Source organism: Heterodontus francisci, chromosome 24 (genome assembly GCF_036365525.1).
Source record: "Heterodontus francisci isolate sHetFra1 chromosome 24, sHetFra1.hap1, whole genome shotgun sequence".
In the NCBI taxonomy this organism is placed as follows: domain Eukaryota; kingdom Metazoa; phylum Chordata; class Chondrichthyes; order Heterodontiformes; family Heterodontidae; genus Heterodontus; species Heterodontus francisci.
The window spans coordinates 21879813-21907775 of NC_090394.1; the positions used below are offsets into that span (position 1 = coordinate 21879813).

The 27963-nt window shown below is 41.1% G+C and overlaps 2 protein-coding genes across 4 annotated transcripts in view; both read right to left on the reverse strand.

Annotated features, from left to right (window-relative positions):
* si:dkey-26i13.8 (kinesin-like protein KIF19) overlaps window positions 1-15111 on the reverse strand; it is a 209126-nt gene extending 194015 nt beyond the window's left edge. For all 3 annotated transcript variants that reach the window (XM_068055750.1, XM_068055749.1, XM_068055748.1), the window contains exons 1-2: window positions 14379-15111; window positions 3242-3322 (exon numbers count right to left, since the gene is read on the reverse strand). In XM_068055750.1, coding sequence (XP_067911851.1) covers window positions 3242-3322; window positions 14379-14423 — 126 coding nt within the window. In that variant the 5' untranslated portion in view covers window positions 14424-15111. The remainder of the gene's footprint in view (window positions 1-3241; window positions 3323-14378) is intronic.
* A 5347-nt stretch (window positions 15112-20458) lies between these two features.
* Window positions 20459-27963, reverse strand: part of eif3ba (eukaryotic translation initiation factor 3, subunit Ba) — a 51576-nt gene continuing 44071 nt past the window's right edge. The window contains exons 18-19 of the mRNA XM_068055753.1: window positions 26123-26241; window positions 20459-23712 (exon numbers count right to left, since the gene is read on the reverse strand). Of these exons, the coding sequence (XP_067911854.1) occupies window positions 26138-26241 (104 nt within the window). The 3' untranslated portion in view covers window positions 20459-23712; window positions 26123-26137. The remainder of the gene's footprint in view (window positions 23713-26122; window positions 26242-27963) is intronic.

Below are 27963 nucleotides of genomic sequence, written 5' to 3' on the forward strand. Positions count from 1 at the left end.
GTTCTGAAAATTATTTTGATCACATTCATATTAAAATGTATCTTGTCTTACATTATAAGGCCTTAACATGTTGTGAGGTTCATATGATCTCATCACTATCACCCTGTTAAAATATGTTAATGTCTGATAATCGTTTCCATTATGATGTATACAGTTAGACAGACACGAAAGGCCTCCTTCTGTGCCATAAATTTCAATGAATACCAAACACAGGCCTGTCACAAGCAAATGGGAGGCATATGCGATAAGAAGCTGATCTCTACTGACCAACTTAACTTTCTACATGCCATGTAACTCAAACTTAACCAATATGAGGGCTTTTCCATCTTTTGATTATAATACATAAAAAGACTACATTTTTCAAAGTTATATTTAAGCTGTTGGATTTTTCCCCTGAATTTGGATCAATGAACCAGGTGAAATCAGCTGTGAACAAATATGTGCTCTTTTGGTCAAAGACAAAACAAAGGAGTTGAAATTGTGCTTCTGATATCAGAATAAACAAACCAAAGTTAACATGTTAACTCATTTATATTGCACAGTGCAATTTCAATACAAAATGTTCATTTACCAGGCCTAATCACAGGCAGGCAACCAAAAAACCCAGCGCATATAATGCAAGAGCAGGCAGTGAACTGAATGAAGGGGCAGGAATGTACTCTTTGTAAAGGGATGGGTCATGCCTCATGCAATGTGGTGCAGTAAATGGGATGGCAGCATCTTTCAGTTTTGTTTGGCATGAAACCAAGTTCATGTTTCATTGGGTTTAACATGCATTATGGATTTTGTACTTCAGGGGTTATACATCAGGTTTCATTGAGTTAAACCCAACCTAATTATACTGCAGTTTATCTATGCCCTGTGGACAAGTTCCAACAATTTATTTATTTTATTTTTTTTATTTAGAGATACAGCACTGAAACAGGCCCTTCGGCCCACCGAGTCTGTGCCGACCAAAAATCACCCATTTATACTAATCCTACATTAATCCCATATTCCCTACCACATCCCCACCATTCTCCTACCACCTACCTACACTAGGGACAATTTACAATGGCCAATTTACCTATCAACCTGCAAGTCTTTGGCTGTGGGAGGAAACCGGAGCACCCGGCGGAAACCCATGCAGTCACAGGGAGAACTTGCAAACTCCACATAGGCAGTACCCAGAATCGAACCCGGGCCGCTGGAGCTGTGAGGTTGCAGTGCTAACCACTGCGCCGCACCAATTACTTGGTGTTACAGACCCAGGGAAGTTTCGCTAGGACTCCTAGTATAGTTAAGCTGCATTAGCATGGGAATTATAGTGTGCGTAAGACGGTGCACTTGTTGAGGGTGACTATGAGGGAGAGGCACAACATTGCATAAAGATGAGGGTGAGTGCCAATGGAGCATACAGATACAGAGGATTGGGAGCACTGCAAGGTAAGGTGGTGTGAGGAGTGATCTGCTGGGGTTAGCCTGAGAAAACAGAGTAACAGGGTTGGGGTGTTACACTCATCAGGATATAGGTGAATATGCCTTTTCTGTCATCTTTCCTGTCCTGCTTAGGCTATTGAACCATTTCCTATATTGTATCCAGGAGCGTGGCACCATGCTCCTGCTGCTGACCTTCTCTGCTGCCTCGAACCACACCTTCTTGGTGTTCCCACCCGGCTTCTTCATCCCGTCGTTACGGAAAATTACATTCCTCCAGGTCTTCAGGTCCCACAAGCAGCCCATTCAGGGAGGTGTCACTGCCTTTGGCCTTCTTTACTCCATTCTCCCATTTCCTTGCCTTTGGCTCCCAGTTGCAAACTCCTTCAAATTGCATGTTTGGAGCATCCCTTTAAATACTGGCATTGAAATTGTGTCATGCAGCTCATCGTATTGCCGCTGACACCAGTTCTTCAGAAAAAACAGCAATAATCTGATAACGCAATATTTGAGTTCAAAAGATGCACTGCACTGACTGCTGGATTTCCCCACACACTGCCGGACCCCCACCCCCAACTGCTCCCTGAACTTAAACTCCAGCCCATTCTTTCTCCCCCTTCTCCTTCTGCATTCAGTTGCTTTCTGGAACTGGAAGAAATGGAGAAGAGCAAAGAGGCAAAGGCAACCAATTGGGTCTGTACAGATTTTATAAAATATAAGTCATTAATATTCAGACCAATATGATTCTCCAACGAAAGCAATTGGAAAATTCTGGACAAGATAAAAATTCAGCCCTCTTCAATGAATTGTTTGGCAGCGTTGGGACACTGAATATATTATTGAAAGCTAAAATTCATATCCAGCATTGACCGTCTGCTTCACATCGGTATCAGCGTTGTTAACAGTTTATTAAAAACAGCTCAGCAATGATGGTATCTTTTTATATTTCTGACTGTTTGTGATAGACACTTTTGCTTTTCAATGAAGTAAGCTAACACGTTGTGACGAGGACAATGAATTTCTAATGATCTATTGAAAAAGTTGATCATTATTACTTAAATGTATGTTATTGCAATATATTTAAATTGGATCTCATTTGGACCAGCCAGGAGTACGTTATGACAAGTTGCTTCACATTAGACCCTGTCCAAGTTACTGATTGAATAAGAAATACAAGTTCAAAACTGTGAAGCCATGAGTAGTTTGCACTAAAGTTTTGGGGCAGCCACCACAAAGGCTCAATGGTGAAAGGCCACTGTGTAAGGCCCTCCTGCCACAGTATACCAAGGAGCTGGAACCCCATATAAAACCCCTCGGGCTGTATGCACCAGAGAAATTTTGACATGAAATGTAACTGTACATTGTAAATGTAACCTGTAATGGCAAGTGTAGTGAGGCATCTCATGTACTGTATTGAAAGAAACTGATCTGTATTGCACTTTATGTAATGTCAAATTTGAACTGTTATGCAGTGCATTTTCACAAATTTTATGAATAAAGTTTATTTGGGGGAAAAAAATGTAATCTGCTCTTTGCTGGCTTTATTTAAACAAAAAGCATGTTGATTTTCTTTCTTCTTCCGGATGTAAAAACAAAATTCAGTTGGTGATAGGGTGTTAGCCCTTCCTTTCAGGCTGTTAGTTATTCAATTCTGAAAGTTATATGGCAGGGAGAGTGAGGATTTTAACTGATTTCTACATGTTAGAATTTTCTGAATACTCATAAATAAATTTGGCATTAACAGCATGTTTATGGTACAAATTGACTTTAGCAACATTGGATTGTATCAAATAGTGTGAAATTCCACGCTCTCAGTAACTGTTACCTGATTATCCACTTTGTGTGCTATGATGGTGGCTCCTTCATCAAGTTCCGATTCATTGATGGGGCGAATTCGAAGAGCCACCTGCAAATAATGCAAGTAGAAGTAGCTTATACTATTCACATATTCATAATGCATGGTTAGAACTCTATACAGTGGCTATATGTTATTATATGTAGTTATAGGGGAGATAGCATCTTACTGAATGACATTTTCTATACATCAGTTTTTGTTCAAATGCACAAATTCAGTTTCACTGACAACATGATAAGGACATCACACTTATGGTTTTCATACTGTAGACTGTGACAAATATAATTATCTAAAAATAAAATTACTCGGATTTTGGCTATATAATGGCACCTCTCGAATGCTCTGGACATTGTAAATATAGATCTTACTGAACAATTACTAAATCAAACCAAATATTAAATAAGAGCAAATAATTTAACAAACACTAAGAGATGACAAAAACCTCTAGTTGCTGGTCATAGTCACCCATCAGCAAGCTGTTCCTTTTATATTTAATAACTGAAGTGTAAACAAATCTATTTTTACACAAATACAGGAAAGACAGTAATTGGAGGTTTTTATATATATATCTATAAATATATGTTAAAATATACACATGCACACATTGCTTAACTCTATCTATTTACATGTGAGAGTACTTGGTTATGAAAGCATTCTCCTTTGCCTCCCCCTCTATAACCCTAACATTGTAAAGTTTCCCTACTACACCTGTGTGATCTTTTTCTCTTGCTATGGTCTGAGTCAGATGGTCAGTTTAATTGCTATTTGTGATGAATTAAGTGTTTTCAACACAGTAAGCCGAAACCTGTCCCAGTCTTGGTTGAGCAAACAATGGCCCAAACACTTCCCTGTGGGATTTAACAGCTGGCAGAGAAAAGAGATATCCCAGTTTTGATTGGATTTCTACCCAGTTCCCAGTGGAAAGTGTATTAAACATTTTAATAATGCACTAATCAACTGCAACTATTATAAATACAATGTGTGACAGTGAGCCTTCTCCAACTGCTAAGCCACTGACTCTAGGATGTGTGGTTTCTGAACATATACCCACACTGAGTTTCTGATCTCACTGTGTTATACTGGAGAAGCACAAAGTACAGACAATGAAGATAAAGGGAAATTTGAAGGGAGAGCCATCCCCTGGCAGATCTTGAAAGCCTCCTAGCAGCCAGTTTGAGGACTACATAGGTAGAGGCAGCGCAGGACATTTCTGACCAGTCTCCATGGTTATAGTGCATGATAAAAGGGGGAGCCAAGAGAAAGGGAGGAAAAATAGATTTGGAAGAGCGAGACTCATCCCCAATAAAATAAATATGTGTAGAATCCCATTTGACAAATAGTATCAAAATGCACTGAGGCATTATCCTTTCCAGAGTTTGAATAAGAGACTGCAACTACACTTTTTTGCAATGGAATATTGTTTTTTTTAGACATAGTAAGAATGAAGCCCACAACAATGTTGTGTTGACCATTCCTGTTTTATACTTCAACTGATCATCCTTTAGTATCATAAAACTAATCTTTACAATTATGTGACTGAAAGCTCTAGGAAAATTCATGTAATACTGCATTGATATTGTAGACCTCAGCACACAAATATACTAGGAGTTCAGATCTAGCAAACAAGCCAAATTGAACAACAACTTGCATTTATATAGTGCCTTTAATGTAGCAAAATGTCCCAAGGCACTTCACAGGAGCGTAATCAGACAAAAGTTGACACTGAGCCAATGAGGGAGACATTAGGACAGGTAATCAAATCATTGGTCAAAGAGGTAGGTTTCAAGAAACTTTTAAAGGAGGGGAAAAAGAGGGAGAGGGAAAGAGGATTAGGGAGGGTTCTATACTGATGAAGGTACGATTTCTAATGGTGGGGTTAAGGAATTGTGGGATGGACAGGAGGCAGAGTTGGAGGAATGCAGAGTTCTCAGAGGGTTGTGGGGCTGGAGGAGGTTACAGAGATAGGGAAAGGAAAGGCCACGGATATATTTAAGCATGAGGATGAGTATTTTAAATTGGAGGCTATGGTGAATTGGAAGCCAATGTAGGTCAGCAAGCACAGGTGTGATGGGTGAATGGGAGTTGGTGCGAGTTAGGATACAGTCAAGCATGTTTTGGATGAGTTCAAGTTTACAGAGGGCATAAGATGGAAAGCTGGACAGGAGAGCACTGGAATAATAAAATGTGGAGGTAACAAAAGCATGATTGACGGTTTCAGCAGCAGATTAGCTTAGAAAGGGGCAGAGATGAATGATATTACGATGGTGGAAGTTGTCAGTCTTGGTAATGGAGAGAATATGAGTTTGAAAGCTTAGTTCAGAGTTAAATAGGGTGCTGCACATTCAGAATGAGGACAAATCAGCAGCACCACATTCCTTTTTCAAGACAATGTAAACAATTTGGAGTGCTTCTTTTCCCTGCATTATAGATATTAAACAATATTGCTCTCATTCCTCACATATTCCAGCACACAATGTAAAGGTTGTTGTTTTGAACTGAAGCACCTTATTTGACATAAACCATAATTAAACTTTCCCCAAAAGGTACAGTCCACACAGTATACACTAATTTTGAGTATATTAGAGAATATGAATCTTTTATTTGATTAAGAGTGAACTAATTCAATGTTCAGCAAAATCCTACCTTTACTTTTTCAGAAAGATTCATACTGCATATTTGGGATCTATAATTCTTGCACAGTTAAAGAATTTTAAAAAATAGAATTGTAGAGCTTCAGAGCTCTGGTTCTAACACTGTGACATAATCTTGATTATGATGTCCTTTAATATGTTCGATTCTTTATCTTAGGGTAACTTATTTTAGTGTGTTGGTCCATGTGTCTCCCTAACCGAGAAGGGTGTACAGAAAGCCTGCTGCCAGGCTACCAGCTATGATGCCATCTATAAAGAATGAAGAACAAAGTGACCCAAGATGAGCTGCTCGCCAACTTTATTCTTCCCCGTTGAAGAACAATTGAGATCGGGAACTGAACAGGATGGGGATGGGTGGGGTGGGGGGGGGGGGGGTGGGTGAGGAGGAAACAAACATGCTGACCCCCACCCTCCTATCCATGGCACAATGTGTCAGTGTTCTAAAGCAGGGCACCAGCACCCTGACTTTACCCGCATCAATTCTGAGCTTTAACCAGCACAGCATGAAACGTTTCCATTCCAAATGAAGAGTCTGGAACTTTTAATTCAGCTTGACGTTTGGTTGCATCACAATTCATTTGCTTTCTACTTATTGTGACATTTGTTCTTTTTGCTTCATTTAATTTTAAACAGCTTCTTGCTGATCTGTTTACATAATACATGTATCCACAGCAATACAACAACATTCAATGACGCAACAACCTACATTATAAAAATTATTATACAATTGGGGCCCATGGAGAGTGTGAGCATAAGAAGACCTGTATTTATACTGCAGCTTTCACTGCCTCAGGGCATCTTAGAGAGCTTCACGGCCAACAAAGTACTTTTGAAGGGTATTTACTGCCGTGTTGTATGAAAAGTAGCAGCCAATTTGTGGTCCCAGAAACAGCAATGAGATTATGAACATATAACCTGCTTTTCCTTTGTGATTTTGGTTGTGGGATAAGTATTGTCCAGGACACTGGGGAAGAACTCCCCTGGCTCTTCTTTGAAATATTGCCATGGGATCATTTATATCCACCTGAGAAGGCATACAGAGCCTCAGTTTAACAGCTTATCCAAAATGACACCTCCAAAAGTGCTACACTGGAGTGTCAGCTAGGATTATATGCTCAACTCTCTGGAGTGGAACTTGAACCCACAACTTTCTGGCTAAGAGGTAAGAGTGCTACCTACTGAACCACAACTAACACTGTCACCATACCTCACAGGGCCATAATCCATCTCAACAATGTGCTATAGAAATGGTGTACATTAGATCACATTCATAAACATGATTAAAGTGCTAAAACAGCACTTCTGTTGCACTGTTCAATTCATTCATCCCATTATTGATGGGATATGGGCGTCGCTAGCTCGGACAGCATTTATTGGCCATCCCTAATTGCCCTTGAGAAGGTGGTGGTGAGATGCCTTCTTGAACTGCTGCAGTCTATGTGAGGTAGGTACACCCACAGTGCTGTGAGGAAGGGAGTTCCAGGATTTTGATCCAGCGCCAGTGAAGGAACGGCGATATGGTTCCAAGTCAGGATGGTGTGTGACTTGGAGGGGAACTTGCAGGTGGTGGTGTTCCCATGCATTTGTTGCCCTTGTCCTTCTAGTTGGGAGAGGTCGCAGGTTTGGAAGGTGCTGTCTAAGGAGCTTTGGTGCATTGCTGCAGTGCATCTTGTAGATGGCACACACTGCTGCCACTGTACGTCGGTGGTGGAGGGAGTGAATGTTTGTGCATGGGGTGCCAACCAAGCGGGCTGCTTTGGCCTGGATGGTGTTGAGCCTCTTGAATGTTGTTGGAGTTGCACCCATCCAGGCAAATGGAGAGTATTCCATCACACTCCTGACTTGTGCCTTGCAGATGGTGGACAGGTTTTGGGGAGTCAGGTGATGAGTTACTCGCCACAGGATCCCCAGCCTCTGATATGCTCTTGGAGCCACGGTATTTATGTGGCTACTCCAGTTCAGCTTCTGGTCAATGGTCAATGTTGAAAGCAGGGGATTCAGTTCTGGGCACTGCACTTTAGGAAAGATGTGAAGGCATTGGAGAGAGTGCAGGAAAAGATTCACAAGAATAGTTCCAGGGATGAGGAACTTCAGTTATGAAGATAGATTGGAGAAGGTGGGACTGTTTTTCTTGAAGAGAAGGCTGAGAGGAGATTTGATAGAGGTATTCAAAATCATAAGAGGTCTGGACAGAGTGGATAGGGAAAAACTGTGCCCACTCGTGAAAGGATCGAGAATAAGAGGGCACAGATTTAAAGTGATTGGCAAAAAAAGCAAAAGCAACCGGAAGAAAAACATTTTCACGCAACAAGTGGTTAGGATCTGGAATGCACTGCCTGAGAGTGTGGTGGTGATTCAATCGACGCATTCAAGAGGGAATTAGACTTATTATCTGAAAAAGAAGAATGTGCAGGGTTATGAGAAGGCAGCGGAATGGCAGTAGGTGAATTGCTCATTTGGAGAGCCGGTGTGGACACAATGAGCCAAATGGCCTCCTTCTCATTCTAACAATTCTGTGATTCCAATTCTTTCCCCTTCTTGGGCTGAGATTCTATCTTTTCTCCACATTCTGAATGACCAGAGACATCTGACATAACTATCTTTCCAATTTGCAAGTGATTTGTAGCCATCCAACACAGGCTTAGCCCTTGCCAGTTGCTGCTTGACGAACAACAACAAATCTTGTCCATGTTTGTAAAATTTTTATCACTACCCTACTATCCTCCCTCCCGCCACATACTGCAACCCAACAGCAATCGCCACTTCTATTTCATGCATGCATTTTTTTTCTTTCTTTCTCCCTCTCTCTCCCTCTCTCTTTCCCTCTCTCCACACCAAGAAATCCCGGCTCAGATGATTCTGATGAAAGGTCACACAGACCTGAAATGCTAACTCTGTTTTTCTCTCCACAGATGCTGCCAGACCTGCTGAGTATTTCCAGCATTTTCTGTTTTTGTTTCTGATTCATTCCCATTGGACAGCACCCCTTTATTTACAAGGCACCTCGACTGCCATTTGTCTCAACTCCTTCAGATTTAACTTCAGTATTAACTTTTATGTACAATTAGCAGGTGAGGCTCTTCATGTACTCAGAAAATTGCCACTTGCATTTTTCATTTCTATAGCATCTTTAGAGTAGAAAAAGAGCCCAAGGAGCGTCACAGAAGAATAATCAAAGAAATGGATGTTGAGCCAAAGGAGGCAATATGAGGATGGGTGACAAAAAGCTTTTCAAAGAGAGAGATTTTTAAGGAGGGTCTAAAGAGATGAGAGGGATGCAGAGGTAGGGAGATTTAGGGAGTGAATACCAGTATAGGGCCAAGGTAGGAACCAATGATGCAGTGAACAGAGGGAGATTCACATGGGGTCAGTCAGAATACTGAAAAATTTGGATAGATGTGTGGCTGAGCTGGAGGAGATTACAGGCATCGGGAGCGGTGATGCCATGCAAGGGTTTAAACAGCAGAATGAAAATATTATATTTGTGTTGCTTGGGAACCAGGAACCATGTAGGTCAGCAAAGACGGAGGTGAGTAAGCAGGACTTGGTGCAAAACAGCATAGAGACAGCGGAATTGTTGATGATTACAAGTTAGGCAATCAGAATTATAAGTACGATTAAGATCATGCAATAAATTATACTATTTATAATTTGTGCACTTTCCTTCTTTAGACTGGGCTGCTGGTAGACTCAGCTAAGCAGAGGACAGAAAGACTTATTGGGCTGGAAATACAATACTGATGTCATTTTGAGAGCACAGAATTAATACAAATATTTTTGAAATGAAATTATTTACTGACATGGGGCACTGTCCGGTTAATAGTTCCAGTCTTGCAACCTGGCAAGAGGAGTACAAAGCACAAGACTGGGAGAACGATGGGAGGGAAATAGCCACAGACAGCATAGATACACATAGTTACACAGAAAAATCTCTTAGAATTGTAGAATAAGACATTTTAAATTTCATAAAAATGTATTTGTTGCTGGTGTAGAACTAGTTAGGCTGAGTTTGTTGAGAAGCGAAAGGTCTAATGGTATACAATGGAGATAGGGCAGTGGAAAGTGTGCGGCTGTTTCCTGTTAGGGACTTGGTCATTATGCTAGTGGTGATGTATTCAGTCTTGGTTAAGCAATGGCCCTGGTTATCACACACATGTGCAACAGCAACAAACCTGCATGTAACAGTCAGCTCTATTGGTTATTTTGCCACTAGTCCCAGTTCCTAGACTTTGCACTTTCTGCAGGAAAGCAGCCAAACTGCTCCCATTGTTTTGCCAAAGCTATACTGAGCCATCTGCTGGGAGGCTCTGAGAATATCCTGGGACAAAGCTGTCTTCAATTTTCAAATACCCCCTGTGGAAAGCACCTTGTCTACTTTTAGCATTTCCCAAGACCAGTGCACTTAGCTTTAACTAATCAGTAGCCTGGAAAATTAATCTGTGTCCTCTCACAGTCTGGCATCACCTCTTAACGCTCCAATCCACTGTGCCACTCAATGCCAAAGCATTACCAAAGATTGGCTGAGTGGTTAACAGTGAGGTGGAGTGTCTTAGGTTGCAGGAAGATATAGACAGGATGGTTAAATGGGCAGAAAAGTGGCAGATGGAATTTAACGCTGAAAAGTGTGAGGTGATACACTTTGGAAGGAGTCATGTGACACGGAAGTATTCAATGAATGGCCTGACACTGGGAAGTTCCGAGGAACAAAGGGACCTTGGCGTGTTTGTCCATAGATCTCTGAAGGCAGAAGGGCAGGTTAATAGGGTGATGAAAAAGGCATATGGGACACTTGGCTTTATCAATCGAGGCATAGATTACAAAAGCAGGGAGGTCATGTTGGAGTTGCACAGAACTTTGGTAAGGCCACAGCTGGAGTACTGTATGCAATTCTGGTCGCCACATTATAGGAAGGATGTGATTGCATTGGAGGGGGTGCAGAGGCAATTCACCAGGATGTTGCTTGGGATGGAACATTTAAGTTATGAAGAGAGGTTGGATAGGTTGGGTTGTTTTCGCTGGAGCAGAGAAGACTGAGGGGTGACCTGATCGAGGTGTACAAGATTATGAGGGGCATGGACAGGGTGGATAGGGAGCAGCTGTTCCCCTTAGTTGAGGGGTCAGTTACGAGGGGTCACAAGTTTAAGGTGAGGGGTGGGAGGTTTAAGGGGGATTTGAGGAAGAACGTTTTTACCCAGAGGGTGGTGACGGTCTGGAATGCCCTGCCTGGGAGGGTGGTAGATGCAGGTTGCCTCACATCCTTTAACAAGTACCTGGATGAGCACTTGGCATGTAATAACATTCAAGGCAATGGGCCAAGTGCTGGCAAATGGCAGTAGGTAGACAGGTCAGGTGTTTTAATGCATCGGTGCAGACTCGATGGGCCAAAGGGCCTCTTCTGCACTGTATTATTCTGTGATTACCAGCTGAAAGGAAGAATGAATAAAACAAACAAAGCCTACTGTGTGTATAAAGTGTGTATAACAATAAAACAGATACTGCAGAGTGAGTTCAAAACTGTAATCTAAATTCTGACTGCAGACTTCTCATTTAAAACATAACAAGAACGCCACAATTCAATTACAGCTTTGAAACTCACTCTCAAATATCTTAAAAAACATATAATGTGAACTTTAAACTTAATAAACACATTCCGGAACTTTATGCTGAAAAAAACAAACCCTTTTTATTAAGTACCAGGCCTCTGTAAGGAAGTATAAGTCTCAGAACCGCTTTGTGTTTAGAATAGTTATCACATCCACTGTAAGTTACAAATGAAATTCAGAGTTCAAAGTTGTGACCATTAGCCACATATTCATTCAAACTTGTATCGAAGTAGGTTTGATTTACATTCGGCAGAGTTTTACAAAACATCACATAAAAGTATTTTGTTGTATCCTTCAAAACAGAAAATGCTGAATGTTTTAATGGGAGACAATTAAAATAATTAGCATTTATATAATAAAAACAGAAAATGCTGGAAAGACTCAGCAGGCCAGGCAGCATCTTGACCTTTCATCATCAAACTAAAACATGAACTCTGTTTCTCTCTCCACAGACAATGACTGATCTGCTGAGTCTTTCCAGCATGTTCAGCTTTTATTTCAGATTTTCAGCATCTGCAGTATTCTGCTTTTGAACTTGTCTTTATGTATCATCTTTAATATAGTAAAACTTTCCAAGATGATTCACAAGAGCATAAGATGACAGAACTTGACACTGAGCCAAATAAGGAGATATTGGGACAGATGACCAAAAGCTTAGACAAAGAAGGAGCATCTCAAAGGAGGAAAGAGAGGTAGAGACTCAGAGAGATTTAGGGAGGGAATTCAAGAGCTGTAGGTACTGCCACCAAATTTGGAGGGATCAAAATCAGGGATGCTCAAGAGGCCAGAAATGGAGAAGCCCAGTTATGTTGGAGGGCTGTAGGAGGTTAGAGAGATAGGAATGGGCAAGGCCATGTAGGGATCTGAAACAAAGGCTGAGAATTTTAAAACTGAGGCATTGTCAGACTGGGATCCAATGTAGATCAGCAAGCATGGGGTGATGGGTGAATGGCACTTGGTGCGAATAAGGATACAGGTAGCAGAGTTTTGAAGAGCTCAAATCTATGGAGGGTGGAATAGGGGAGACCAGCAAGGAGTGCTATGGGAGTAAAATCTAGAAGGAACAAAGGCATGGATCAGGATTTCAGCAGATGAGCTGAGGCAGGGTGGAGTCATACAATTTTATGGAGGTGGAATGAAGCAGTCCTGGTGATGAAGTGATTAGGTAGACAGAAGTTTATCTTGGCGTAAAATACACCACCAAGTTTGTGAACAATCTGATTCAGACTCAGACAGTTACCAGGGAGAGGGATGGAGTCGGTGACTATGGAACAAAGTTTTGTGGCAGGAATTGAAGACAATGGCTTCAGTCTTCCCAATATTTGGTTGGGGAAAATGTCTACGCTTGCAGTATTGGATGTTGGACAAGCAGCATGACAAATCAGAGACAGTGGATTTTTAAAACACTAAAATATTCCGCAGTCTCTTATAAATGTGCACCCTGGGATGTGACTGTCTGGCTACTTGGATTTTACAGTTACAGTTTTGCTACAGCAGAACTCTTGTGGCTGTTATAGCACATTCATTACTGATACATATGTATGATACCCAGGGCCACTGGTTAACTGTGACTGAATATATCACCACTAACATAATGATGAGTCAGAGCACATCACATTTTTCTAACAATAGAGATGTTATCAATAAAATGTGACAGGGAAAGTGTACAGACGGCAAATATAACACTTACAGAAAATGTGTTACACACAACATTTTTAATATATCAATGATAATTCATCTTTCAATGCTAGCACTTCAGGGAAGTTGTTAAAAAAAAACTGTGTGCACTGCCTTAAGGATCAGGTTTGATAGGAGCACATTTCACTTAAAAACAATTTTGTTCCACTTATGAACATGTGGCTGCTGTGAGAACAAAAATATTTCAAGAACAATTATCTACAAAGATACAAGTCAGATTTCCTGCAGCTTAATATTTGTTCCAGCAACTCTGAAAACACACAACACAACAACAATAAAAACTATTCAGACTATCAAAATGGTTCACGTACAGTCCATTCTTTTGCATTTGTTTTCTTCAATAATTCTCCTCCCTCCTAAAGATACAGACTTGTTCAGGTGCAACAATCACTCTCCCATACTCTTCCTAAGCAACCAGTAATTATGTGAGAGCCTCGACCATGTCAGCTGGCTATTTGACAAGAGGGTCCGTCACAGCTGAGTCTCAACCTGCTCTTTTCCTTAAGTTATATGTGGACTTCCAGCAGAGATCGTTGGATAGTAGAAGCAGGGACCCTCACAGAAATCCCCATCCCCAAGCCTCACCCAGAGATGCTGAGGCAAACAACAGCAGCTCTATTCGGTCCCAGTTGAGCTCAGTTACCTCAGTAGTTGAGGGTTTGAATCGGTGACCTTCACGGTCTGCATGGTTGAATTACATTCAATCCACTTTATAATGGATGCCAGCAAAAGCAGTTAAATCTCACGAGAAAGAGCGCAGCCAAGCAAAAAATCAAGTAAAGCTCCTGGGCACCTGCCTAACCGGATATCCTACCTAATCTGGCAGCCCAGCTCCCTTTGTTGGCATGCCATTACCATGGTCGTTACAGTTTGGGAATCATGTTTCACACATATGGCCTCTACCGATACATACTCTGCCAGCCTCCCATTCCATTGCTATCACGAAGCAGGTCAAGTTAACCTTGACTCTGACTCCAACCCCAACCCCAAGTTTTGCCTCAGGCTTGTTTGGTTTGGCAGGGATATGTCAACAAGTTGGACCCAGGTAACTCCATGAAGTCTCAGGCTAGCTTCCAACTTGTCCTGAATACATGGGGGAAAGAGAACACGAGTAACAAACATGGGGTCCAACACCCGAGGTGTAACTTCACCCACCGTGAGCTGGTGACAAATCCTCGACTCTCCTCCCAGCTCCTTCATGACTGCGGAGATTTCTCCCCCCACAATCTCCAGCTGTTATCTTCCATTCCTTGCGCCCAGGACTTTAATTCCCCGACTGTCCGCTTCTTTTACCGTGAATGAGGAAACGATTTGCCCCAGTTACACATCAATTGTTTGATGCTGAGCGGCAGGATTCGTGTTACCAGAAATCCTGAGGCTGATAATGTCCCGAAACATCACGGTGGCGCCAGCTTAATAAAGTCAGCAGCAACTCTTAAAACATCAATGCAAACCCTTTCTCCTAAAAAAAAATAGGATTAGCAGCATCAATCCATTCGATACGACATTAAAGCACGGGAAGTAATTACTGAGTAACAGTAACAGCCGAGTCGTAGCAATAGAAACCCAGGAAACAGATCTCAATGTTTATAATGAAGGCGGAGCAACAACTTATATCGTAACTTGAGGTAAAAGAATGCTTCGAGCGCTTAGCAGTGCGAAATAGAGCAGGGCCAAAAAAAAAAGGGGGAACTAGGCAATGAGGTGGGATTTTAGATAGCTTTTGAAGGGTAGGAGAGAACTAAGAGGGCAAAGTGGTTTGCGGCAAAATTACAAGAGGCAAGATGCAGGGAGTGAAGAAATGAGGAAGACCGAGAGGGCGGGATTGTATTCGCGGCGCGCTCAGAAATCGGCGGCTTTCTAATTTAGAAGCAGCGGCAGCGCCGCCGCCGCCGCCGCCGCCGCACAGCCCCGCGCGATATTATGCGCGGCGGCTCATTTAAAGAGGGGGCGGGGCCGTGCCCCGATGACGTAAAGTCATCATCCCAATAACAGAGTCCGGCACCACCCCCCTCCCCTCTATTGGGTAGTATCCCGAACCTCTCTCTCTCCCCCCCCCCCCACCTCAAATTTGTACCCTTTGACCCTCAACCCCTTCCCACCAACCCCACAGCCAATAAAAATTATTGTCCCCGCTCCTCCTGCCCTGAAAATTTTATTCCACCCCCGGCCCCCCCACACACACCAGCTTCTCACCTCGGAACTCCATCTAGACGGATGCCGCCAGCACGCAAGTGCACGTACATATAATTTAAGTTGATTTGATTCAAGCAGCCGAGGGCCGCACCTACGAGGGCCCACCACAAGGGGCTGGTAAACTTCAACCCAGAGAAAAGTTTTCCACTTTTCGGGGAGTCCAAAACTCGGGGCTATAAATATAAAATAGTCACTAATAAATCAACTTCTTCAATATCTACCTGAAGCTTTTTCTTCCACATGAACAACCCCAGGCTTTTCAATCTCTTCACTTAGCTCAGATACTTTAAGCTAGATTATCAATTTAATTGCCCTTTTCTTAATTGCTTCAAATGCTTGAGTATCCATGTTTTGGAACACAATCAAAACAAAAAACTCTCCACTGGTTGGAGTCATACCTACCACAAAGGAAGATGGTTGTGGTTGTTGGAGGTCAATCATCTCAGCCTCAGGCCAGCACTGCAGGAGTTCCTCGGGGTAGTGTCTGAGGCCCAACCACCTTCATCTGCTTCATCAATGACCTTCCTCCATCAGAAGGTCAGAAGTGGGAATGTTCGCTAATGATTGTACAACGTTTAGTACCATTCGCGACTCCTCAGCTACTGAAGTAATCCGTGCCCATATGAAGTAAGACCTGGACAACATTTAGGTTGGGGCTGATGTGTGACGCAAATGTTACTTGCCACTTAAGTGCCAGGCTATGACCACCTTCAACAAGAGAATCTGACCATCTCCCCATAACATTCAGCGCCGTTACCATTGCTGAATCGCCACCCCCCCACCACCAAACATCCTGGGGTTACCATTCACCAGAAACTAAACAGAACTGGAGCAGCCACATAAATACAGTGGCTACAAGCCAGAGGGTGGGAATTCTGCATCAAGTAACTTAGCCTCCTGACTCCCCAAAGCCTGTCCACCATCTACACGGCACAAGTCGTGAATGTGATGAAATACTCTCCATTTACCTGAATGAGTGTGGCTCCAAGAACACTCCGAAAGCTCAACACCATCCAGGAAAAAGCAGCTCACTTGATCAGCACCACATCCGCCACTGTAAACATTCACTCCCTCCATCACTGACACACAGTGCAAGCAGTGCATACCATACATGATACACTGCAGCACCAGGCCTCCTTTGACAGCACCTTCCAAACCCACAACCTCTTCTACCTAGGACAAGGGCAGCAAACCAGTGGGAACACTACCATCTGCAAATTCCCTTCCAAGTCAAACACAGGAACAAAAACAAGAAGTGCTGGAAAAACTCAGCAGGTCTGGCAGCATCTGTGGAGAGAGAAGCAAAGTTAATGAAAGGTGTTGAAAGTTCACAGACCAGAAATGCTAACTTTGCTTCTCTCTCCACAGATGCTGCCAGATCTGCTGAGTTTTTCCAGCATTTCTTGTTTTAGTTCCTGAAACTCTCTCTCTAACAACACTGTGGGTGTATCTACACTAGATGGATTGTAGCAGTTCAATCCCATGAAACGAATAAAAAAAGAGTGGGCACACCAATGCTTTGTACAAACTCTGTCATCTCCTGGGATCTGTGCTCCATCTCCCCGGCTACACATCTCAAGACTACGTTAACTTTCAATGTTGCTAGTGCACACAGTACTTGGATTTCCAAAAGGCATTTGATAAGGTGCCACAAAAATTACTACGCAAGATAAGCACATGGTGTGGGGTAACATATGAGCATGGATAAAGGACTGGTTAGCTAACAGGAAGCAGAGAGTAGGAATAAATGGGTCTTTTTTGGGTTGGCAACAGGGATCAGCGCTGGGGCCTCAACTATTTACAATCTATATCAATGACTTGGATGAAGGGACCAAATGTATGGCAGCTAAATTTCCTGACGACACCAAGATAGGAAGGAAAGTAAATTGTGAAGAGAAGGGATAGAGTCTGTAGATATAAATAGGTTAAGTGAGCGGGCAAAACTTTGGCAGATGGAGTATAATGTGGGAAAATGAACTTGTTCACTTTGGCGGGAAGAATAGAAAAGCAGTATACTACCTAAATGGAGAGTTTGCAGAATTCGGTGGTATAGAGGGATCTGGCTGTCCTGGTACGTGAACCACAAAAAGTATGCAGGTACAGCAAGTAATTAGGAAGGCAAATTGTGTGTTGGTGTCTATTGCAAGGGGAATCAAGTATAAATGTAGAAAAGTTTTACTGCAGCTGTTCAAGGCCTTGGTGAGACCACATCTGGAATACTGTGTACAGTGTTTGTCTCATTTGAAAAAGGATACAATTGTATTTGAAGCAGTTCAGAGAAGTTTCACTTGACTAATGTTGGGGATGAAGGGCTTATCTTATGAAGAAAGGTTGAACTGGTTGGGCCTATACCCATTGGAGTTTAGAAGAATGAGGGGTGATCCTGAGGGGACTTGAGTGTGGATATTTCCTCTCGTGGGAGAGACTAGAACTAGGGGATACAGTTTAAGAATAATAAATCTCCCTTGAAAGACAGAGATAAGGAGAAAGTTTTTCTCTGAGGGTTGTTAGGCTGTGGAATTGTCTTCCCCAGAAAGCAATGGTGGCAAGGTCATTGAATTTATTCAAGGCTGAGTTAGATAGATTGTTGATAGACATTGTAGGGGAGGGGGCGATGGGGGGCTGTGGGCAGACAGGAAAGTAGCATTGAAACCACATCAGCCATGATCATATCAAACGGTAGCGCAGGCTTAAAGGGTCAAATGGCCTACTCCTGCTACTAAGTCCGATTTTCAGGTTTCAGTTGGTTGTCTATCAATATACCAAATCCCTGTCCTTTATCAGCCCAATTCCCAACCTATCCAGATGCCCCTCTATTTGGTTTGCCTGTCCCATATTATTTGAATACCCTATCTCCAATTTAGTGTCACCTGTAAACTTAAGTTTTCTGTCCCTGCTCCAAATCATTTATATATCACAGAGACAGCTACGGCCACAGCAGTGACACATTGGTGCAGTCCCATTAACAGCCACCCTTCGCTTTGTCTGGTGGACTGATTGTCAGAAGTCTTTTTTTTATTCCGGAGTTCCAAAGACATTGTTGCAATCTAAATACAACATATCGATTGCAAAAGATTTCTTCAAAGAACTCGACTTAAATTGTTCAAAGACTTCCCTCCCACAAATCTGTTTCTTTCCCCATTACCAAATCAGTTTGGGTGTTTTCATTATCTTCTCTGCTAAAATGCCTTATATTTTAAACCATAACAGATGGTAGCTTCTCTGGTTAGTACTTACCTGAGACGTTGCTGTGATTTGCTATTTCTAATCCTCAAGCACTGCTCCTGTTTCTAATGATTCCAACTGTGCACACTGTTGCCAACTCTAACCTGCTTTACCATCTCCTGGTTGTTACTAATATCAGGTTCAATTGCACCCATGCTCACCTGCGTTCCTCGGCCCGTTGTTCCATGTAACAATCACATTTTACTTTTTCCCCCTTTATGGATTTCCCAATCTGTCCCTGGTCAATCAAATTGACCCAGAGTAATATCTTACTGTACACACTCATTGTTTCACTATTGAGCTCTTGGTCTATTTGCTCCTGCAACCTGATGGTCAATAGCAGATGCAAAGGTAGTTCAAATTGCCAAAATACTGCAGATGTTGGAAATCTGAAACAGAAAAAGCTGGAAACATTCACAGTTGGTCAAGTAACATCTTTGGAGAGAGAAAAGTAGGATTAATGTTTCATGTGTATAATCCTTGGTCAGAATCCCATATATAATTCCCTTTGTTCCATGTTTTTCATTCCTATCCAGTTTTGACATTATCCACACAGTCCAGATAAGGCCAATTATGCATTTTTAAAAAAAAAAACAATTAAAACCCCTCCGATACTCTTTTCTCTACAAAATAATCCTGTAGATTTAACCAACCAGCGTCATAGTTGAACCAGGTCTCTGGGCTAGTATCATAGCCTTCCCCTCTAGCAAGGGCACACACATCTCCCGTTTTAAGACTTCAGCATTCATTTGAGGCATCTATTTCCTCACTCTTTAGACTGATGTGTTTATTTATCTATCATTGTCATTAGTATACATCTAGAGCTCATGCTTAACAATATCCAAGATGTAGCATGTAAATAATTAAAAGGTGAGGACCAAATAGAGCACATCAGAGGTTACTGTGGGAAGAGAGGAAAGATTGCTGTCATGATATTGGGACAGCTGAGTTCAACTACGAGATAAGACAATGGCAGGGGGGGGGGGGGGGAGAAAGAGCGGGAAATAGAACAATCAATAGTGTCAAAGGCTGGATAACTAGAGCAGAGCAAGGCATATCAGATCAAGCCATCATGTAAGTGTGAAAAACAAATATTGCTTTCATTTGAAGACGTGAAAGACCAGATGCAAATTGGCAATGCCTAATTTACCCTCCATACATGATTCTGGAGTCGTGACTAGTTGAATATATTTGCTGATACTATATTCTTTTAATGACATGTATATGCCAACGACACCAGGTTATTCTGGATGCCATGCTAATAATTGTCTCTTAAATTGATCACTCCAGGTTCGATTCTCACAAAATCTTGTTCATTCTTGGCACTCTGCTCTATAGAGAGCAGGGAGCTGTAGTTCAAACATGCATTGCATTACTATAACATATATATGAACTCGATGGGATGAATTTTTTTTTTTTTTTATTCATTCATGGGATGTGGGCATCGCTGGCTAGGCCAGCATTTATTGCCCATCCCTAGTTACCCCATTCTGTGCCGTAATGACTATGACTTGACAGCTGAATTCATCTATGTAATATAATTCAATCTGGGATGCAGCTCAAACTAATCGTGGTATTATAGATATTTAACAACATCAACTTTTCAGCTGCCACTGCAAAAACTATAACAGACAATACTAAAGCCAGAAAGTCTGTAACTTCTTCACAACATTGGGGTTCCTTTCTGTAGCTTACCAAAGAATTCAAGAATGCAAAAGCCTTGAAAAGGACCCTGCACTAACATTGATGGACTCCCAGGGAGCACCTGTCATAACTCAGAAAACTTCCAGCTAACCAAAAGAAAAACAGTGCTATTATAGCAGAAAATGTTTTTATTGGTAAATACACATACACAGCAACAGGAATAATGTGCTGGTAAGTCAACATTACAGAAAATGTAAATACAGTACTGGAGGCACTGCTCACAGCTCCATAGACAAAAATCTAATGCTTCAAGTGGATAAATCTGATTTACACACTTCCCATTACTCAAAATATAGAATTTGCTAGTAGGGAATAACTTACATTTAACGTATTTGGGAATATGTACACACAATGTTTAAGAAAATGTTTTTTTAATGCACCATGTGTCAGTGATGTAGGACAAAGGGCATTATGATATTAATGGCAAAATTTGATTAGAAGGCAAGCAAACAAGATTTTGTAATTAAGAGTTTAGTTTTCCCACTGCAGTGGTTCTAAATTTTCCATTTTGAAAATCAGTTTTTCCCCCACAATGCACTGAAATGTAATTCACAGAAAATCTAGCCCAGTGACATTTGATTCCCTCTCCTTCCTTTCGAATTTTGTGCTGATCCAGGTGATGGATGTCAGCACTGGGGAGTGCAATCCTTCCCCATTTTTCATCCAGAGTTAGCATCAGTGTAGATGATATAGAACATTGCTAGCTGTTGAGCAATGGGCGATTGCTTTACCCCAATAATGTTCATTAACTCCTACAAATCTGAAAGAAGCACCCAGTGCCAGTTTCTCAGAGCAGGTTCTTTAAGCAAATCAATGTGCACTGAATTATGGACAGTTTTGTATGTAGACTCATGCCTGCCAGGAACTGGGTGGACACTCCCAAATTCATTTTACATAGGACCCTTACAATCAGTGTGGAAGAGAGACTTTCACCCCTACTTGTCCAGGCTGATAGTCAAGCCCAGAAGGTAAAGTAAATCAGTGTGCCATTATTGCTTTTCACTTTAAGAAGATCCCATTGCACTATTCAAAGAAGAACAGTGGAGTTCTCTCTGGTATTCTGGCCAATCTTTATCCCTCAACCATCATCTAAAAACAGATTATCTGTTCTTTATCACATTGCTATGTGTAAATTGGCTGCTTCATTTCCTACATTACAACAAGAATGAACTTCATTGGCTGTAAAGCGCTTTGAGATAACCCAAAGTCATGAAAGGTGCTAGATAAATGCAAGTCTTTTTTTCTTTAGACCTCTATCCTCAAGATTTTAGGATTTTCAAAATACCTTTAAGCCACACTATATTTGAACATAATGACCTCAAACAACAGTCCATATAATTTCCATTACAATCGTTGCAAGTTTTTTAAAATTTAAAAATATTTAGCTTTAATCCAGAATACAAATATAGTTAGCTATTTCTCACCATTATGTAACACACACTACAATTTAACAATAAGATGTTAAACATATTTGAAACATGCTTGGCCAACTAAATATCCTGCTGCCATAGGGTACTAAAAACACCAAGAAGGGTGAAGATAAGCAGCTGTCACCTTTTTAAAGAACAGAGAATGAGTAGAGCAAAGCCTTACTGGAAGGCACTTCCAATTCATGGAAAGCTTAAAGGATCAATAATACGATTATTTACGCTACATGCAGTACTGCACTTAACAGGGATCTTCATTTTTACTAATTGTGTTGATAATTCTTAAATTTTGGCATATGTCTGGGTCAGTTCAAATAGAGACACTTTCATGCCTGCAGTTACCCAACATTTTTTCAGGTCTTATGAGAATTGGATCTCTAACTTTCATTTGCAATTGGCAGTATCTAATGTGGTCTCCAGTTTTCTCACCATCTCCAGTACACCAAGAAAAATGTTAAATCCTTCCTCCAAACACCCATTTTCAACAAGGTCTTAAAAAAAAACTCAAAACTCCTGCTCATTTTAAGGATATAAGTTGAAAGTGAAGTACTAAAAGTGTCGACATTTAACATGGAGAAAAAAACGAAACATCCTAAAAATATGTATTGCTTCAGCAAGTGATCTAGAAACATGAATAAATTTGCTCCCTTCCTTCCCCACGCTTTTAACAACATCCGTGCGGACATAGTTTGGGGACTGGATTACTTAAAAGGTTGGATAGGTACAAGGTATGCATTATTTAGAACATGCTTGATTTCAATATCGGCAACGTGTAAGGTGATTTATCATTCTGATTAGATTTGTATAAGAGTAGCACTAGATTATACAATAAAAAATTAGCAAAACAAAGTGACCTATTATACCATATGGTGAGTGTTAAAATTTGAATTATTAAACTAAAAAAAATCATTGTTGCAGGTGGAATTCTGATTTCAAAAGTCATCTGATTTCTACAGTGCTCATTTTTACACAGTAAAATCTCACTGCAAGTTTAAAGTGTTATTCCATAGGGAAATATTAGCTAATTTTACAGAGTAGGAAGGCCAATTAATAATTGGATTCAAGTAACCCAGTCAAGAGTACACTGCTCTAAAGAGATTTTAATGTTCAATTACTACACCCCTAATATTAGAAACTACACGGTTTTCTAGTATCAGAATTATAAATGCAGCATTTTTAGGATATTCTGCTAGCTCTGTTTATACGATGGACACATGTTCATTTATGAAACCCAAAGTTTAGTGTCTGCAAAGGAAAATATTGTCTGATGAGATAGAGCAGACTGATGGAATGCAAAACAACTCTGCCAACAGTCACAGGTCCTGCTGCAATTGGTTTGTCACACCACCATGCTATATCAGAGATGGTGCTGAAAATGCATGGAAGTCATCAATGTATTCAACCCGTTTTTTTTGGATTAATGAAGTATTTAAAACAATAATCAATACACAGGCACATCATCATCAATGTTACTTAGCTTTATTTTATCCCATTAGAAGTCAAATATAACCTGAATGGAGGAGGATACAGTCCACTGTAGTGCTGGAATTGCACACTAAAATATGTATTAACCCTTATTGTACTCTCAATATTCCTCCATACAAAATGCTGTGTTAATTTACCATGGATGTAAAAATAGCCCATGGCTACAAGAAATTGAGTGCCTCAGTAATAATATACCTACACAAATCACAGACAGCATCCACAGTGACTAGTGACAATGCACAAAGTAAACTGCAGAGCTGCTGCTAATTAGTGAAATGTATTCACAATTATTAAAAGTGAAGGCGGTGTCTTTATCACCACTGCAGTAACTGATATACTAAAAGGCACTGTAATGATTTTTGCAAGAGTGGAGCACGTTCAACTTCCAAAATGTAGAGGACAAGTTCCAGATGACACAAGAGAAATCAGCTTCAACTGAAGATATGGTGGCACTGGGAAAAAAAATAGAAAAACACATTTTGCATTTTGCAGATATAAAATTTGATTTAATAAATCCATCTACTTGCTAACCTTTATAATCTGCACATCGATTATAAACATCAATATTTAACTCCAAATCCAGCATTCAAGTTCCCAAGTGGGCTGATACTAGTAGTCAGCCTACAGCCCTACAGAAACTATGTGGTTTAAAACAGGGTGAGGGGAATTGAAGTTTGATAAATCACTCAAGTTATGCTATAGCATGACAATATGCCAAGAATGACATGGAGAGATAAAAAGAACTGTAAAATTTACCAGTAAAGATTTTAAAATATAAACTAAAACTACTTAAAAAAAAAAAGTTTCTACAACAGAACTCTGACAAACTGAAGTTACTTCTGTTCAAAATGTGATTTGTACCTCTGTATAGGTCCACTATAGTCCTGTCAACGTGGCAAGATATGGATTTGTTTGTAAATTGCACAAACATTAAATTGCCAACCTTGAATAAGCCATGGTTCATTGGTAGCAGTCTTGCCTGAATCAGAAGATTGTGAGTTCAAGTCACACTCCAGAGACTTCAGCAAAAAATCTAGGCTGATACTCCACTGTAGTACTGAGGGAGTGCTGCACGGTCAGAGGTGCCACCTTTCAGACAAGATGTTAAAAAGGTCCCATCTGCCCTCCCAGGCGGACATAAAAGATCCACGGCACTATTGTGAAGAATGGGAATTCTCCCTGTTGCCCTGGCCAATATTTATCCTCAACCAACATCCCTAAAAAAAGATGGATCTGGTCATTATCTCATTGATGTTTCTGGAACCTTGCAAATTGTCTGCTGCCTTTCCTATATTACAACAGTGACTGCAGTTCAAAAAGTATTTCCTTACTTATAGAGTCATAGAGTTATACAGCACAAAAACAGGCCCTTCAGCCCATCGTGTCTGTGCCAGCCATCAAGCACCTATCTATTCTAATCCCATTTTCCAGCACTTGGCCCGTAGCCTCGTATACTAGGGTATTTCAAACGCTTGTAAACACTTTGGGACATTTTAAGGTTATGAAAGCTGCTATACAAATGCAAATCTTTCTTGCTAAATATTCATAGCAGCTAGTTTGGCTTAGTGGCTGGAGGCAGAGGGTGATGGTCGAGGGTTGTTTTTGTGATTGGAAGCCGGAAACCAGTGGTGTACCGCAGGGATTGGTGCTGGGACCCTTGCTGTTTGCATTGTACATTAATAATTTAGACAAGAATATAGGAGGTATGATCAGTAGGTTTGCAGATGACACAAAAATTGGTGGTGTCGTAAATAATGAGGAGGAACGCCTTAGATTACAGGACGATATAGATCGGCTGGTAAGATGGACAGAGCAGTGGCAAATGGAATTTAATCCTGAGACGTGTGAGGTGATGCATTTTGGGAGAACTAACAAGTCAAGGGAATATACAATGGATGGACCATAGGAAGTACAGGGTCAGAGGAACCTTGGTGTACTTGTCCATAGATCACTGAAGGCAGCAGCGCAGGTAGATAAGGTGGTTAGGAAGACATATGGGATACTTGCCTTTATTAACTGAGGCATAGAATACAACAGCAGGGAGATTATGATGGAGCTGTACAAAATGCTAGTTAGGCCTCAGCTGGAGTACTGTGTACAGTCTGGTCACCACACTATAGGAAGGATATGACTGCACTGGAGAGGGTGCAGAGGAGATTCACCAGGATACTGCCTGGGCTGGAGCATTTCAGCTATGAAGAGACACTGACAAGGGTGGGGTTGTTTTCCTTGGAGCAGAGAAGGCTGAGGGGGGACCTGATTGAGGTATACAAAATTATGAGGGGCACAGATAGGAAGAAATTTTTTTCCCTTCGAGGGAATCCGAGAAAATTTTTTTTACCCAGAGTTTGGCTGGAATCTGGAACACACGGCCTGAAGGGGTGGTAGAGGCAGGAACCCTCACAACATTTAAGAAGTATTCAGATGAGCACTTGAAACGCCATAGCATACATGGATACACGCCAAGTGCTGGAAAATGGGATTAGAACAGATAGGCGCTTGATGGCCGGCATGGACATGGTGGGCAAAAGGGCCTGTTTCTGTGCTGTATAACTCTATGATTTTACATTAATAAAAAAAATCACTCTTAATTGTAACTAATGCTAAAAATATGTTACGAAGTGCAACTGCTTTCAATAAGTTATTGAATACGCAGGATCAAATTTTGCAATTATAAAACTTTATTCGAATACATAGTACAGAAGTGTTCGAAGATATTCTTCAGGCTCTGAAGCCTGCATTTTCCCCCCAAACAAAATAAATAGTGCTCCAAACTCGGTGCTTAATAAGGTCTAATTGGTTATGGCATGCTTTTTATTTTTGTAAATATTTTGTTTCTGCTGTGGTAATACAGTAGCTTACCTGTATGTTATAAGACTACTCCTGATCTCCAACAGGGATAATTTCTTCTGTGACAAAAAATTCAACAGTCTCTTCCTCCCAATCGTCAACGTTACTGTCTAGCTCATCTGTGTCCACGCCTGTGAGGTGATGAGCAGAAATTTTCAATTGCAAGGACATGCACTTTCTCAAAGGAATATATGAACGCTAGTATATAGGTTTCTTTTACTCTTTGCTAAATTTTTGTTTTCATCTATATGTTATTGCTGGGAAATGAACAATTCCCCATTTAGAGACACAACATGAAGTATTAAGCAACAAGCTGTGTGGTCTACACCTGCTCCCATTTCTTATGTACCAAGTCAAATATGGTAGAGCTGCTTGCTATGAAGTTTCTTCTTACACCTTTGCTACAACCTCAAAGTGCACCTTCCATTGCACCAATGTGGCATTTCTATTCAATCCTAAATGAGGCTATCATATTAGAGACAGCTCTGGGTTATAGGGAACTAAGTTAAGGCTGCTCACACCATCTTGGACTCAGCCAGAGCAAAGTAACCTGAATCTCCACAATAAAATACTGGCTGGGACTCTGGTCCAAGAAATACAAGCTGTGGCATAAGAACACAAGAAATAGGAGCAAGAATAGACCATATGGCCCACCGGGCCTGCTCTGTCATTCAATACGATCATGGCTGATCTTAGGCTTCAATTCCACTTTCCCGCCCGTTTGTCATATCCCTTGATCCCCGAGACCAAAAAACTGTCTATCAAAGCCTTAAATATATTTAACGACATAGCATCCACAACCCTCTGGGGTGGAGAATTCCAAAGATTCACAACCCTTTGAGTGAAGTAATTTCTCATCTCAGTCCTAAATGATCGGCCCCTTATCCTGAAACTGTGCCCGTGTTTTAGATCCCTCGACCAGTGGAAACAGTCTCTCAGTGTCTACCCTGTTCAGAATGTTGTATGTTTCTATGAGATCGGCACTCATTCTTCTAAACTCCAGAGAATACAGGCCCAATTTACACAGCCTCTCACCACAGGACACTCCTCATCCCAGGGACCAATTTAATGAACTTTCGCTGTACTGCCTCTAATGCAAGTATATCCTTTCTTAAATGTGGAGACCTAAATCTGCACACAGTACTCCAAATGTGGTCTAACCAAAATCTTATACAATTGTAGCAAGACTTCTTTATTTCTGTACTCCAATCCCCTTGCAATGAAGGCCAATGTGCCATTTGCTTTCCTAATTGCTTGCTGTACCTACATGCTAACTTTCTGCGCTCCTTGTACAAGCACACCCAAGTCTCTTTGAACGTCCACACTTACAAGCTTCACACCTTTTAAAAAATTTTCTGCTTTTCTATTCTTACGACCAAAGTGAATAACTTCACATTTCCATACATTATACTCCATTTGCCATTTAGTTGCCACTCACTTAACATGTCTATATCTCTTTGCAGCTGCTCCGCGTCCTCTCCATAGCTTCCCTTTCCATCATCAGCCATGTAAATAGCTGAGGCCCCAGCACTGATCCTTGCGGCACTCCACTATTCACTGCCTGCCAACTTGAAAATGCCCCGTTTATGCACATTCTTTGCTTCCTGTCTGTTAACCATCATCTATCTATTCTAATATATTACCCCCAACTCCATGAGCCCTTATCTTGCCTATTAACCTTTTGTGTGGCACCTTATCGAATGCCTTTTGGAAATCCAGGTATACTACATCTACTGGTTCCCCTTTATCTACCCTATTAGTTACATCCTCAAAAAACTCTTAATAAATTTGTCAAGCAGGATTTCACTTTAGTAAAACCATGTTAACTTTTTCTAATCATACTGTGCTTTACT